This window comes from Sceloporus occidentalis, unplaced genomic scaffold (genome assembly GCF_023333645.1).
Source record: "Sceloporus occidentalis isolate IW3139 unplaced genomic scaffold, rSceOcc1.0.p SCAF_2, whole genome shotgun sequence".
NCBI classification, from domain to species: Eukaryota; Metazoa; Chordata; class Lepidosauria; order Squamata; family Phrynosomatidae; genus Sceloporus; species Sceloporus occidentalis.
Window position 1 is genome coordinate 250,512,696 of NW_028316982.1, and position 13,021 is coordinate 250,525,716.

Genomic DNA, 13,021 nt, shown 5'->3' on the forward strand with positions numbered 1-13,021 from the left:
AGTGGTTAAATGCCTGTACTGCAGCCATTCACTCAAAACCACAAGGTTGCGAGTTCAAGACCAGCAAAAGGGCCCAAGCTCGACTCAGGCTTGCATCCTTCTGAGGTCGCTAAAATGAGTACCCAGACTGTTGGGGGCAAATTAGCTTACTTGCTAATTAGCTTACTTGCTGATCACCGCTATGATCTTTGGAATAGCGGTATATAAATAAAACAAATTATTATTAAAAAAACAAATTAAAAAGGATGTTGATAAGCTGATGCATGTCCATAGGAGGCCAACCAAAATAGTGAAGGGTTTGGAAACCATGACCTATGAGGAGAGGCCTAGGGAGCTGGCTATGTTTAGCCAGAAGAAGAGAATGTTAAGGGATGATATGATAGCACTATTTAAATATTTGAAGGGGTGTCATATTGAGGATGGAGTAAGCTTGTTTTCTGCTGCTCCAGATAATAAGACATGGAGCAATGGATTCAAACTACAAGAAATGCGATTCCACCTCAACATTAGGCAGAACTTCCTGACAGTAAGAGCTGTTTGACAGTGGAACACACTCCCTCAGAGAGTGGTGGAGTCTCCTTCTTTGGAGATTTTTAAACAGAGGCTGGATGGCCATCTATTGGGGGTGCTTTGATTCTGTGTTCCTGCATGACAGGGGCTTGGACTGGATGGCCCTTGGGGTGTCTTCCAACTCTATAGATTCTAAGATTCTATATGTGATCCTTTTAACTGGAAGTGGCAGGGACTGAAACTGTGAACATTTGAATTCATGTTTTACTATTATGCTATAGTAAACAAACATAAACATTGGGTGCTTCTTCTCGAAAGAAGATGTACACTAGGGACTATTTCTGAGTGATGTACACTAGGGACCTTCCAGAAGACTGAGAAGAGCAAGAAGTGTGAAAAAAGGCTTTCCTGAGATATGCTTCATCCAGATTATTTAATGCCACATAGATGTACGCCAAAACACTGTGTCACATGTTTATGTACACGTATGTCCATTATGTGAATATATGTCTTTCAGGGTTATTGTGCAAAGAGTTTTTCAGTAATTCCTTGCACAATGCCTTCCCTCACTCCACAAGCCTGCTGCAAAGCCATGGGTTTCCCTGGCTGTTTAGAGGCCAGAGGAAGGAATGAGGTGTCTGGCAAACGTCTGGCTGCAGACAGAAATGAAAGAACAGCCGTTTCACTTCTGAGTATTATCTAGAGCAGGGATTCCCAACCTTTTTGACTCATGGAGCCCTTATTTCTATGGTGGAACCCCAAGAAGCCTACCCTATGTATTACAAGTTAATGGTGTTTAGGAGTATATAAAAGAATATATTCTTATTATTTAATTTCATTCAATTTTTATTTCTTTCATTTTCCTGGAGTGACTGTGGAGCACCTTGGAAGTGCACATGGAGCCCTAAGGGCTCCTTGGAGCATAGGTTGGGAACCCCTGGTCTAGAAAATATCCAAGGTATTCTGGGGAGATCTGGGAGGCAGACAGCTGCTATTTGTTTCTGGCTGCAGAAGACCACTTGAATGATTCTCAAGTGTCCAGCACCTCACCCAGCCACTAAATGGCTAAGGGAGCAAGGGACTGCCTTTTTGCAACAAACCTGCACACCCAGCTGGGCAGAACTGCTTGGCCAGAGTGTTATGTTCTGCCTCCTGCAGTGCATGATATTGGCTGTGATAAAAGAAAAGAAAAAACCCTACAATCTCCATGTAGTTTTCTAATATTGATAGATTTTATGTACATGTAATGTAATGTTAATAAAAATAAAGTTTAAAAAACTCAAAATAATAAATAAACAAATAAAATAAGAATGAAACTGAATCTAGCAGGTACGAAATGTTGAAGGAGGCTACAGTGTTTAAAATAAGAACACAATGTCATAGCTAAGCCTAAATGTGAAAGCCTAAATGTGTCTACTGAGAAATATGCCCTGTTAAGTCTAGTTTACTTCCAAGCAAGTGAATTTTGGATTGCAAATGAGCTAATGATCACCTTATTTTCATTCAAGAATTAGAATGGCTGGACAAGCCCTACCAATAGGCAGTGAGGCAACCATCTTGCTGGGAGCATGACAATATTTTCACCATTCCCTCCTCTGTCCTCAGTATGACTTTCTTCCCACTGTACCAGTCCTATTGGAAGTACATAAGTACACATAGTGTATAGGGACTGTCATCTTGTCCTTTCCCACAGGCAGCATAACATTTTGGCTCAGACCTGAGAAAGGCACTTGGAGGCAAGATGGGGTACTGTGAACCTGCACCTTCACTGCTCCTTTCTAGGTTGGTAACACGAGGAGACCCAAAACATGGGGGAGGAGGACACCTCCCCTTCTCCTCCCACTCCCATTCCGGTAGATGCCAAAATGTCATTGCCTTTTTCTTGCACCTTCCCAGGCTTCTCATGTTACCCTAGCAGTGTGCGAAGGAAAAAAAGCTGCCACATCTCCCATGCTGCCAAGGTAACTTGAGAACCCAGGCCAAGATGTCAGCTTGGTCAATGTTATGTGAGAGAGCACTCCCTTGGCATTAGAGAAGCTGTCACAGTTTCACTAATTCACACATTTTAGTGGCCTATCAAGGGCAACATCTAAATCATGCAGCCGCCCCCACATGATCTATTTCTATAGGTCATGAATCTCCAGATATGTAACATGCAGAAGCCTCATCTTTCACATACCACTCCTTCTATCTCATTTGAGCATGGCTATTTCCTTCTGGTATTATCAGGTCTTCCCTCTGGCTTAAAAATACCTCTTTCATTTTCCTGGAGTGACTGTGGAGCACCTTGGAAGTGCACATGGAGCCCTAAGGGCTCCTTGGAGCATAGGTTGGGAACCCCTGGTCTAGAAAATATCCAAGGTATTCTGGGGAGATCTGGGAGGCAGACAGCTGCTATTTGTTTCTGGCTGCAGAAGACCACTTGAATGATTCTCAAGTGTCCAGCACCTCACCCAGCCACTAAATGGCTAAGGGAGCAAGGGACTGCCTTTTTGCAACAAACCTGCACACCCAGCTGGGCAGAACTGCTTGGCCAGAGTGTTATGTTCTGCCTCCTGCAGTGCATGATATTGGCTGTGATAAAAGAAAAGAAAAAACCCTACAATCTCCATGTAGTTTTCTAATATTGATAGACTTTATGTACATGTAATGTAATGTTAATAAAAATAAAGTTTAAAAAACTCAAAATAATAAATAAACAAATAAAATAAGAATGAAACTGAATCTAGCAGGTACGAAATGTTGAAGGAGGCTACAGTGTTTAAAATAAGAACACAATGTCATAGCTAAGCCTAAATGTGAAAGCCTAAATGTGTCTACTGAGAAATATGCCCTGTTAAGTCTAGTTTACTTCCAAGCAAGTGAATTTTGGATTGCAAATGAGCTAATGATCACCTTATTTTCATTCAAGAATTAGAATGGCTGGACAAGCCCTACCAATAGGCAGTGAGGCAACCATCTTGCTGGGAGCATGACAATATTTTCACCATTCCCTCCTCTGTCCTCAGTATGACTTTCTTCCCACTGTACCAGTCCTATTGGAAGTACATAAGTACACATAGTGTATAGGGACTGTCATCTTGTCCTTTCCCACAGGCAGCATAACATTTTGGCTCAGACCTGAGAAAGGCACTTGGAGGCAAGATGGGGTACTGTGAACCTGCACCTTCACTGCTCCTTTCTAGGTTGGTAACATGAGGAGACCCAAAACATGGGGGAGGAGGACACCTCCCCTTCTCCTCCCACTCCCATTCCGGTAGATGCCAAAATGTCATTGCCTTTTTCTTGCACCTTCCCAGGCTTCTCATGTTACCCTAGCAGTGTGCGAAGGAAAAAAAGCTGCCACATCTCCCATGCTGCCAAGGTAACTTGAGAACCCAGGCCAAGATGTCAGCTTGGTCAATGTTATGTGAGAGAGCACTCCCTTGGCATTAGAGAAGCTGTCACAGTTTCACTAATTCACACAATTTAGTGGCCTATCAAGGGCAACATCTAAATCATGCAGCCGCCCCCACATGATCTATTTCTATAGGTCATGAATCTCCAGATATGTAACATGCAGAAGCCTCATCTTTCACATACCACTCCTTCTATCTCATTTGAGCATGGCTATTTCCTTCTGGTATTATCAGGTCTTCCCTCTGGCTTAAAAATATTTTCGTAAAGACTTGTTAGGTATTAAAACAACTGTTTTAGAGCCTCTACTAGCCTGTGAGCTAGTCTTTTCTCTCTCCCTCAAATGGTGAACGGTTGGTACTTCCCAGATCTTCGTTATTCGTTGAAAATGGGCATGCTCAGAGTAAAATGGAACACATCTGTTTCACACATGCCTCAGAAGAACACACTACATCACAGGATAGAGAGTTATGTCACTTTGCCCTGACAATTTTATTTTTAACAAGCAAGAATCATTAGAGGGGCATAGCGTTGAACAGAATCCCCAATGGTGAGGATGATGGGAGCTGTAGCCCAAAACCTGTGTTTCAAAAGGTATTCTCTTTCACATTCACTGCACAAACCAAATCTCATTTATAGTGCAATCCGATATAAGTCTACATGGAAACAAATCCTATTGAACCCTAAGTGCTTACTTCAGAGTAAGCTTGCACTGACAATGATCGGAAGCATACACATTCATATGGTAAATAAAAAAGGAAAAATGCATTTGTTACACATGAGAAGAATATTGTGACCAAGAATATGGAAAAATGGAGGTATACCTCCATTTAACGAAATACATACGTTCCTTGGCATTGCTTCTTAAACAGAAAAATTGGCACCAGAAGCAGCAATAACATGGAAAGAATAGGGACAGATTCCTATACCACAAAAAAGAACAGTTCAACACATTTCAGCAAACATTTTATTCAGAACTAATGATATGCACATGTGAAATGAAACAACCAGATCAGGTAAGCCTTGCATAAATAAAAATGTTTTGAACCTTCCATAGTGCAGCCCATTTTTCCATTCTCTCACCCTCACGAGTCTCTATTTTAAAAGAAACCCAGGGAACTAAAAAAGCCTGGAGTTCAAGGATGTTGAAAGACTTAACAACTGATCCAGATCCCCATAGGTTTTTGCTCTTCCTTAAAAGGATTTTTCGTCTTCTACCAGGTTACTGTCTTGAGTGCTGTAGTCCCTACAGTTTTTCCCACAGTGTGTCTTTTGGAGTCTGCATCTGTCTCATGTCACCCTTGCCCTTTTTATGAAAAACAAAAACAAAAAACCTCCCATTGTGGAGATGTGTTAGGGTTCATTTTTGGAAAGAGTGATCTAAGAATTGGAACTAAGAAACTAAGGATTGTCAAAGCAATTGGCCTGCTTTCAAAGCAACTCAACTATTGCAGTATCACAACTTGAATTTGGAGAAGTTACTTATTGGATGACAACTGGATGACAGCCACCAGATTCTGGGAAATGTAGTAAAAGAGTAAAAGATCTAAAAAACAAAACAAAAAAGCAGTTGCTAGATGACACTATTTCTGGTCCATGTCAGAATTATATTAGTCCTAATTCCAGTTTTCCTGTCAGTCTGAATTAAAAAAAAATTACACAGAAATTATTATTATTATTATTATTATTAATATAGCACTGTAGATTTGCACAGCACTGTACATAAAACAATAAGTATATAAGAGAAAGAAATAAGAAAAGCCCTCCCTTCAGCCACCATCTTGGGGGGAGAGAGGCAGGCAAGCTCCAACTGCCTGCCTGAAAGAAGAAAAGCCCTCCTTCCAACCACCATTTTGGGGAGAGAGAGGCCTGGCCTGAAAGACTAAGAGCCCTCTTCCGACCACCATCTTGAAGGGGAGAGAGGCCTGTTATGTTTGTTTGTTTGTTTGTTTACTTTGTATTGTACTTCCTATTGTACACCGCTTTGATCTAATTTGGAAAAGCGGTATATAAATAAACATTATTATTATTATTGTTATTATTATTATTATTATTATTATTGAGAAAGCTTGCCTATGGCGTACAATCTAAGAGATAATATTGATTTTTACAGCTTCTTCTAATGCACACATTTTGTATATATTTATTTATTCATGGCATTTATGTTGTGGACCCACTGTGGTGAGGTACAGTAGGTAAGAAGACTGGGTAGTATTCGACACCAGCTAAGTATACTAAGTAAGCTGTCTTGCCCCCCCCCCCCCCCCAGCCTGGTAGAAACTTCATTCACCCATTCATCAGCAAAATGAATGTTTTTCTCCATGTGTAGCTGATGCCTGGTAAAGTAGTTGGGGTGGTGGTGGTTATGATTGAGGCGATAGTTCACAAATGTCGTGACTGTGAATACAGAGCATTTACTGGGTGACCTTGGGCAAGTCACACTCTCTTATCCTCTGAGGATGGCAATGGCAACCTCCCTCTGAAAAAACTTGCCAAGAAAACCCCACAATAGGGATAAATATAGCGTTAGGGTCACCACAAGTCAGAAATGGCTTCAAGGCACATAACAACAACAACAGCAACAACAAAATTGTTCCACATCCACAATCGCTACTTGGTCATGATTGTGACACTATTAACACAATTGTAATTCTTCCCTATCCCCAAGGGGAAGGTGTGGAGAGAGCGATACCATATGGGCTGTAACAGGTTCAAGTAGGGTTGCCATATCCCGCCTGGGGGCGGGACTTTCCCGGTTTGGGGCGGGTCCGCACGGTCCTGCCCCGGTTTGCCCCCGCCCCCGGGCAGGATGTGGCAAGCTGAGGGAGGCTTTCAGTCGCCGCTTGGGCCTCCGCTCCCCGCCGCGATCGCGGCGAGGCCGGGGGCCCAGGCGGCGAATGAAAGCCTCCTTAAGGCGGAGGCTTTCCCGCGCCGCTTGGGCCTCCGCTCCCCGCCGCGATCGCGGCGAGGCCGGGGGCCCAGGCCCTGAGGGAATCCTTCACTCAGGGAGGCTTTGCCTCCCCGCCTGGGCCCTGGGCCTCGCTGCGATCGCGGCGGGGGCGGAGCCCAAGCGGCGAGGGAAAATGTAGGACAAAAATTTCAAATGTAGGACACATGTTTGTGTGTCCTACATTTGAAATTTGTGTCCTACATTTTCCCCGGTTTCGAGGTCCGGAGGTATGGCAACCCTAGGTTCAAGTTGCAATGAGGAAAAAAAACAACTGGTAGGCAGTGATCTGAGTGCTGGGCTAGAACTCTGCAAAACCAGTTTGAATCCCCACTCAGCCCTGGAAGCACAGTGGATGCCCTTGGGCCAGTCAACTCAGTCAGCCCAAGGAGGCTTCAATGGAAAAGTGCCTTTGAATAAAATTTACCAAGAAAATCTATGCTAGAGACACCATAGGCTGGAATTGGGTCTAACTAAAAGTTTCTATGTACAGCACTGTGTAAATTGACAGCGCTTTATAAATAAAGGTTAATAATAATAATAATAATAATAATAATAATAATAATAATTGACTTGAACATACATAACAACAATAGCTGAATGCTGGTGCTGAGATTCAAACCCAGACTTCTAATAGTGCACCCAAAGACCCAAGCCGAAATTGATGAAGCTGTCTCTTTTTGTTTCTCTGCATCCACATTTTTAAAAGTCTTTTCTGTCCCAGATATGCAGAAATTTGTAGAGTTTGGAAAATTCTTCTTTATTTTCTCTCTCTAGCCCTACCAAGTATAATCTGAAGAACTTGCATTGCCATCTAGTGGCCTCTAATGTCAGGAGGCCACTGTGCAAATAACAAAGAACTAGTTCAAATAACAATTTTAGTGTGATTGAAAACATACAAATTGCTGATTTAGACCAATTTTAAATGTAATTAAGAACATGAGAGTTGCCAGCTCAGACTGGGGATGGAAAGAAATTCCATTGGGCTCAATAGTCTTGATGAAAGTAGCGTTTTGCAGCCCTCAGGTCCTCGTAATATGAAAACGTTCACCTTGCCTTGAGCATTCACACCTTTGCAAGGTTTACTGGTGATTTTCCAGCAAGAATGCATGCCTAAAACAATGCATATATTTTAAAAAGCAAATGGCCAAATGCATAGTTGGGAAGAAAAATACACATTTTAATAAAAATGGGAAATGTGCTTTAATCAATTTGGAAAAGTTGTATAAATTAAGTAAATTGCACAAACAAACGTGCATATTATAAAAAAGTTTTTTTAATAAAACATACAAATTTTAATATGTGAAGCAAACCCTATGGCTGAAATCCTGCTGGTGGCAACTCAGGGTTATATATATACATATTTTTGGGTGTTGTGCAAGGAGGGATTTGGTATATCCATGTGCAACATTCAGATGCATCCTCCAGGTAGCTTTCAAGTGCATGAGACATTGCCATGACTCTTTACTGGCTAGGAAGAGCAAGGGGAAGAGGTGACCAGGTAAAACCTGTCCTGCCTGCAGTTTTGTAGCTGAAGGAGTGCAGATCTCCAGTCAATACATAGACAGAACAGCTTGAAAAGTGCCTTCCAGGATCAGCGATAGCACTAAGCTGTGCATGAGGAACATTATGCTCTGCACATCCTAATATGTGGAGAATTATAACCTGTATTTCACAACTCAGTCTGAAAAGAAAACCTTAATGAGTTCAAAACTGAGATTTTCTCATTCCTATTTAGTGGTTTCAGCATTAGAGAAGGATGCTGAGAGACCAGGGTTCACATTTCTGTTCATCCACTGAAACCAACTAGGTGACTCTAGGCATGCCACACTCTCTCAACCTAAGAGGAAAGCAATGGGAAACCACCTCTGAATAAATCTTGCCACGAAAAGGTTCACTTGAGTTCACTTGCAGGCACATAACAACAAATTTGTATCTGAACTGTAGAACTGGCGGTTTGTGTGCAAACAATGTGTTCTACCTGGGTGAGCATGGGGAGAAATCATCCAAATCCCAGGAAGTCTCTAGCTGCTAATTCTATCCTAGCTTTCAATGTTTTCTCGTTGGACATTTCTGTAATTTTGGCGTTCATTAGGTGCATTTTACTCTAGAAGAGTTAGTCAGAATGTTTCTGGCCTGGCATATTTTGCCATTCAACTTGCACTGATTTTACATTCAACGAATGTATTCCCCCAACATCCCTCTACTGTGCTGTGCTTCACGGTGCCTTATCTGTCACCTTGGCTCTTTGTGCAATTTGAAATGAATTCATCATATGTACAGCACAGTGCTGCTAGAAAACAACTTGGATCCATCCCCAAATGCAAAAGGGTAGAAAGAAACATATTTTTCTCTCTCTCATTTTTTGGGCAGTGGCCAAAGACAAGAAAGGAGAAAAATGTGAGAAGCAGTGAGGGAAAGATCTTTGGAAGGGAGAAGAGCCAAGTAGAAGATAATTCAGAAAAGGTAAAATGTACCTTGGCACTTTCACAAGCTCGATTAAATTGACTCCAGAAAGGGTTGCTTGCTTTTCCAAACTTGCAAAACCGTTTATTAAACCAACAGGGAAAGTTATGTTTAAACTGAGTAAAACGAGGGTGCTTCCATCAAAAATCTCATCTGTCTTATCTCAGTTTGAGATGTATATAGCACACTCGCCATGTTTTGAGGGAAATGCAAAAAATAAAGCTAGAAATGAAAACAAAAACTGCAGGTCATATTGTTGTCGTATGTGTTATGCCCAATCCTGGCAATTATATGTACTGGCACAGCATGATGCAGCACTGAGCTACAATTATTGTAACAGTGCAATACAATAGTCATCTATTGTTATGAGAGCCCTGTGTTTTGCAGAGCTTGTCTGAGAGATCTGATATGCCACATACTTGGGAGAAAGGATGATGAAAAATGCATAGATGTTGGGATGGTTTCCAACAAAACAACATGTTTTTAATAATTCATGGCATTTTTTCTTAGAAATAAAGGGGAAAGAGATAGTTAACACCCCAGGAAGTAAAACAAATAGCCTCACAATCTCATTAGTACAAATTCACACTGATCATTGACGCAAATCCAGTTGCAAGTTATATTTTTGAGATGATTAGTCAGCAGGCATCTAGATCAAAAAATTGTGTGGTTTCTGCAGTAAGCCATAAATAGGTGGTGTGCCTGCATTCTGGTTCTGCAGCTATGTTGACTTTTCCTGGTTGCAAACAAAAATAAGTAGCTCTGCGAGCAGGAATGGGGTTGGCCAACAGTTCCCAGGCCAGCTATTTTTAGATTACAGCTTACACAGTCACACAACTCCTGTAGTCCAAAAGATAACTTTGCCGTGCTATGCTCCTATCCTTCAGTGCCTAACCAAGCATTCCAGATTCTTGGGGGCAAATGATCACGTGCCTGCCATTTTGCGTGCTGTTCGCTATCAAGTTGTTTCTGGCTTATGGTGACCCTAAGGCCAACCTATCACATGGTTTTCTTGGCAAGTTTCTTCAGAAGGGGTTTGCCATTGCCATCCTCTGAAGCTCAGGGATTGTGACTTGCCCAAGGTCACCCAGTGGGGTTTCATGGCTAAGTGGGGATTCAAAACCAGCTCTCCATAGTTCAAAGCTCAAAGAACTATACCATACTGGCTCATACATCCTTTACCTAAATACACAGAGGCTTACCAGCAGAAGGTTGGTGTTAAACTGGCCACAGCAAATAGGAACATAATGGGGACATGAAATAGTTGTGATGTGCCTCAGTGCAGGGACTATCCTCCTCAGTGAAACACACAGGCATTCATACCTTAAAGGTTAGCAACGTATCTTCTTAGAAAGAAGCTGCCTATCACTGTTCTTTCTAGCTCAGTATTTTTGTTTGGAAGCATCCTCTAGGCTAGGGTTTCAGAAAGGAGTTTCTTCTTGCTTGGAGTGGGGATGCCAGAGATTGAACCGGCAAAGCTTGGCATGCAAAGCATATAATCTATTGGAGTAGTTATACCCCTTTTGCCCAGCCTGACTATCAGGGTTAGCATAGTTGCACAATGGCATTCTATGGTTTCAGACAGGAGTCATTCCAAGTCCCAACTGGGACTGAACCTGGAATCTTTTCAATACAAAGCATGTGGCCGTACTGGAGGGCTTTTCAAAGCATCCATTTGGAATAGAAAAATCCCATAAGGGCCATTTTTGATGTCTGAGAGGAGCCTTTCCCAGTGCTTCCAGGAACAGCCCAGGATTGAACCAGGCCTTTCTGCATGTAAGGCATGCATTCGCCCACTGAAATACATCCCCTCATCAGTTTTGCCCTCCTCCAACCGCCTTCTTAATTTGCAGCAATAAAACTAGAAAATTTATGTATTTTAGACATGATCCATACACATACACACACAGCTGTTCCAGTTTGGAGTGATTTAATTTATTCATATAATCCACAAATAGTTAGGCAATACCTCAGATTCAATCTTGCTATGCAAGCAACTTCACAAACTACCTATAATAGTCAAAAGGTAAAAAAAATACCATGGGTATGAAATGCCATGGTAAATTACAGTTTGAAATAGACTACAGGTGATGTCAGAGGTGCTGGGTGCAATCATCTGCAAGCCCATTTAAAAAAAAAATTATGTGCATGAGCATTGTTGCACATAAATGCATCTACCCATCATCTCATCAGGGTTTATATGGGGAAGTCCCACACAGCACGCACATGGTCCTGATGTCCAATGCTTAATAACCACCACTTTGTCTGATCCTTAACAGCCAATTATTTCATTTCCTTCATGCTTCCTTGTTAATTTATTCCTCTCAGCCCTCCATTAAGAACAGTCGACATTCCAAGCCCCAAATTCAATATTTCAAAAATGAAGAAAATATAGATTTCCCCCCTCCCTTTGCTTCCCTAATTAAGTACAAAAACACACACAATCATTTCATGTCACATTTGGACATGCAAAAGCACAAACCACTAACCTTGCATTTTCAAAGCAATGTGATTCAGTTTTGCTGTGATGGTATAAATAGGTGGTTATGTTCCAGTGCAGACTTCTGAGATTGTAAACCTCTTTTTGGATACTTGCTTGCTCATCAGGGCAGAAGATTGTTGCTTTTTTGGTCTTTGCTATGAATGCTGCCAATGCCTTCAAATTCATTCAACACTCATGATTCCACAGTCAGCATAGCCTCAATTGCTTAAAATTACTCCCACATTTGCATCATAAATCTTACTGATTTTCTTTCCCATGAAGCATGCATGATCGCATGAGGAAAGAAATATTTTAACGCATTCTGCCTGAATTAGGCTTAAATCACAATACATCGTCTTCTAAATAATGTACAAACCCTGGGCATCATCCAGCCAAAGTCCCATTGGCTTTTGCTGGAGGGGTTTTTAAGCACATGTCATTCAGATCAATAGGAACTGAAAGTGCCCCAGATCAGCAGGATCATGCCCATTTTAAAAACAAAAAAGTCATTATTTCTCATAAAACAAAATCAGTTAAGTTAAAATGCTTCCACAATACAAGTTTTCAACTCAAATATTCCACATATACCAAAAAGAACAAGCCCACAGCTACAGAAATACAGTTCTTTAATTAAAGGCTGAATTATGGTCAAAAGGGAAGTGTGTGTGTGTGTGTGTGTAAATGGGAGTCTAAAAATAGAAAAAAAACCTTCATATGGGAGACTGATTCTGAATGTTTTTAACACTGCAAAAGGCTGCAATATGAGCTCTCTCTTTTTTTTAATGACAAAACTCCTCAAAGAGAATGGTCTGAGGAGATGCCAGAAAGAGAGAAAGGAAAATGAATACTGCACCAGAGGCATGCATACAATCGCTATGGTCATTCAATGCATTAGCGATTTATCTCTAGATGGTGGCATAACACAAGAATGAGGCAGTGTTTTCAAAATCAGACCAAGTCAATGGCTACAGGTTGATCAGGCTTTCTGAGGCAGCAAAGTGAGGGCACAAGGCCATATTCGGATTTTGGAGCTGTTTGATTATTTGCTTGTGAAATTTCTCTCGCACGCGATTGAACTCCATGATGTCCAGCGGGTCCTCTTCAATCCAGAATTTATGGAATTCATGCATCAAATAGCCTAAGAGAGCAAGGTAAAAGGTTATAAGTACAAGTAAAAATAATATCCTATTGTCCATTAACTGACAAAGAGTCAGTGAGGT

At 41.5% G+C, this 13,021-nt stretch overlaps 1 protein-coding gene across 4 annotated transcripts in view; it reads right to left on the minus strand.

Moving 5' to 3' along the window:
* Window positions 1–7,102: 7,102 nt before the first annotated feature.
* The window catches only part of LOC149319980 (ELMO domain-containing protein 1), a 73,003-nt gene continuing 67,084 nt past the window's right edge, over window positions 7,103–13,021 (minus strand). For all 4 annotated transcript variants that reach the window (XM_089512714.1, XM_089512711.1, XM_089512713.1 and 1 more), the window contains one exon: window positions 7,103–12,939. In XM_089512714.1, coding sequence (XP_089368840.1) covers window positions 12,767–12,939 — 173 coding nt within the window. In that variant the 3' untranslated portion in view covers window positions 7,103–12,766. The remainder of the gene's footprint in view (window positions 12,940–13,021) is intronic.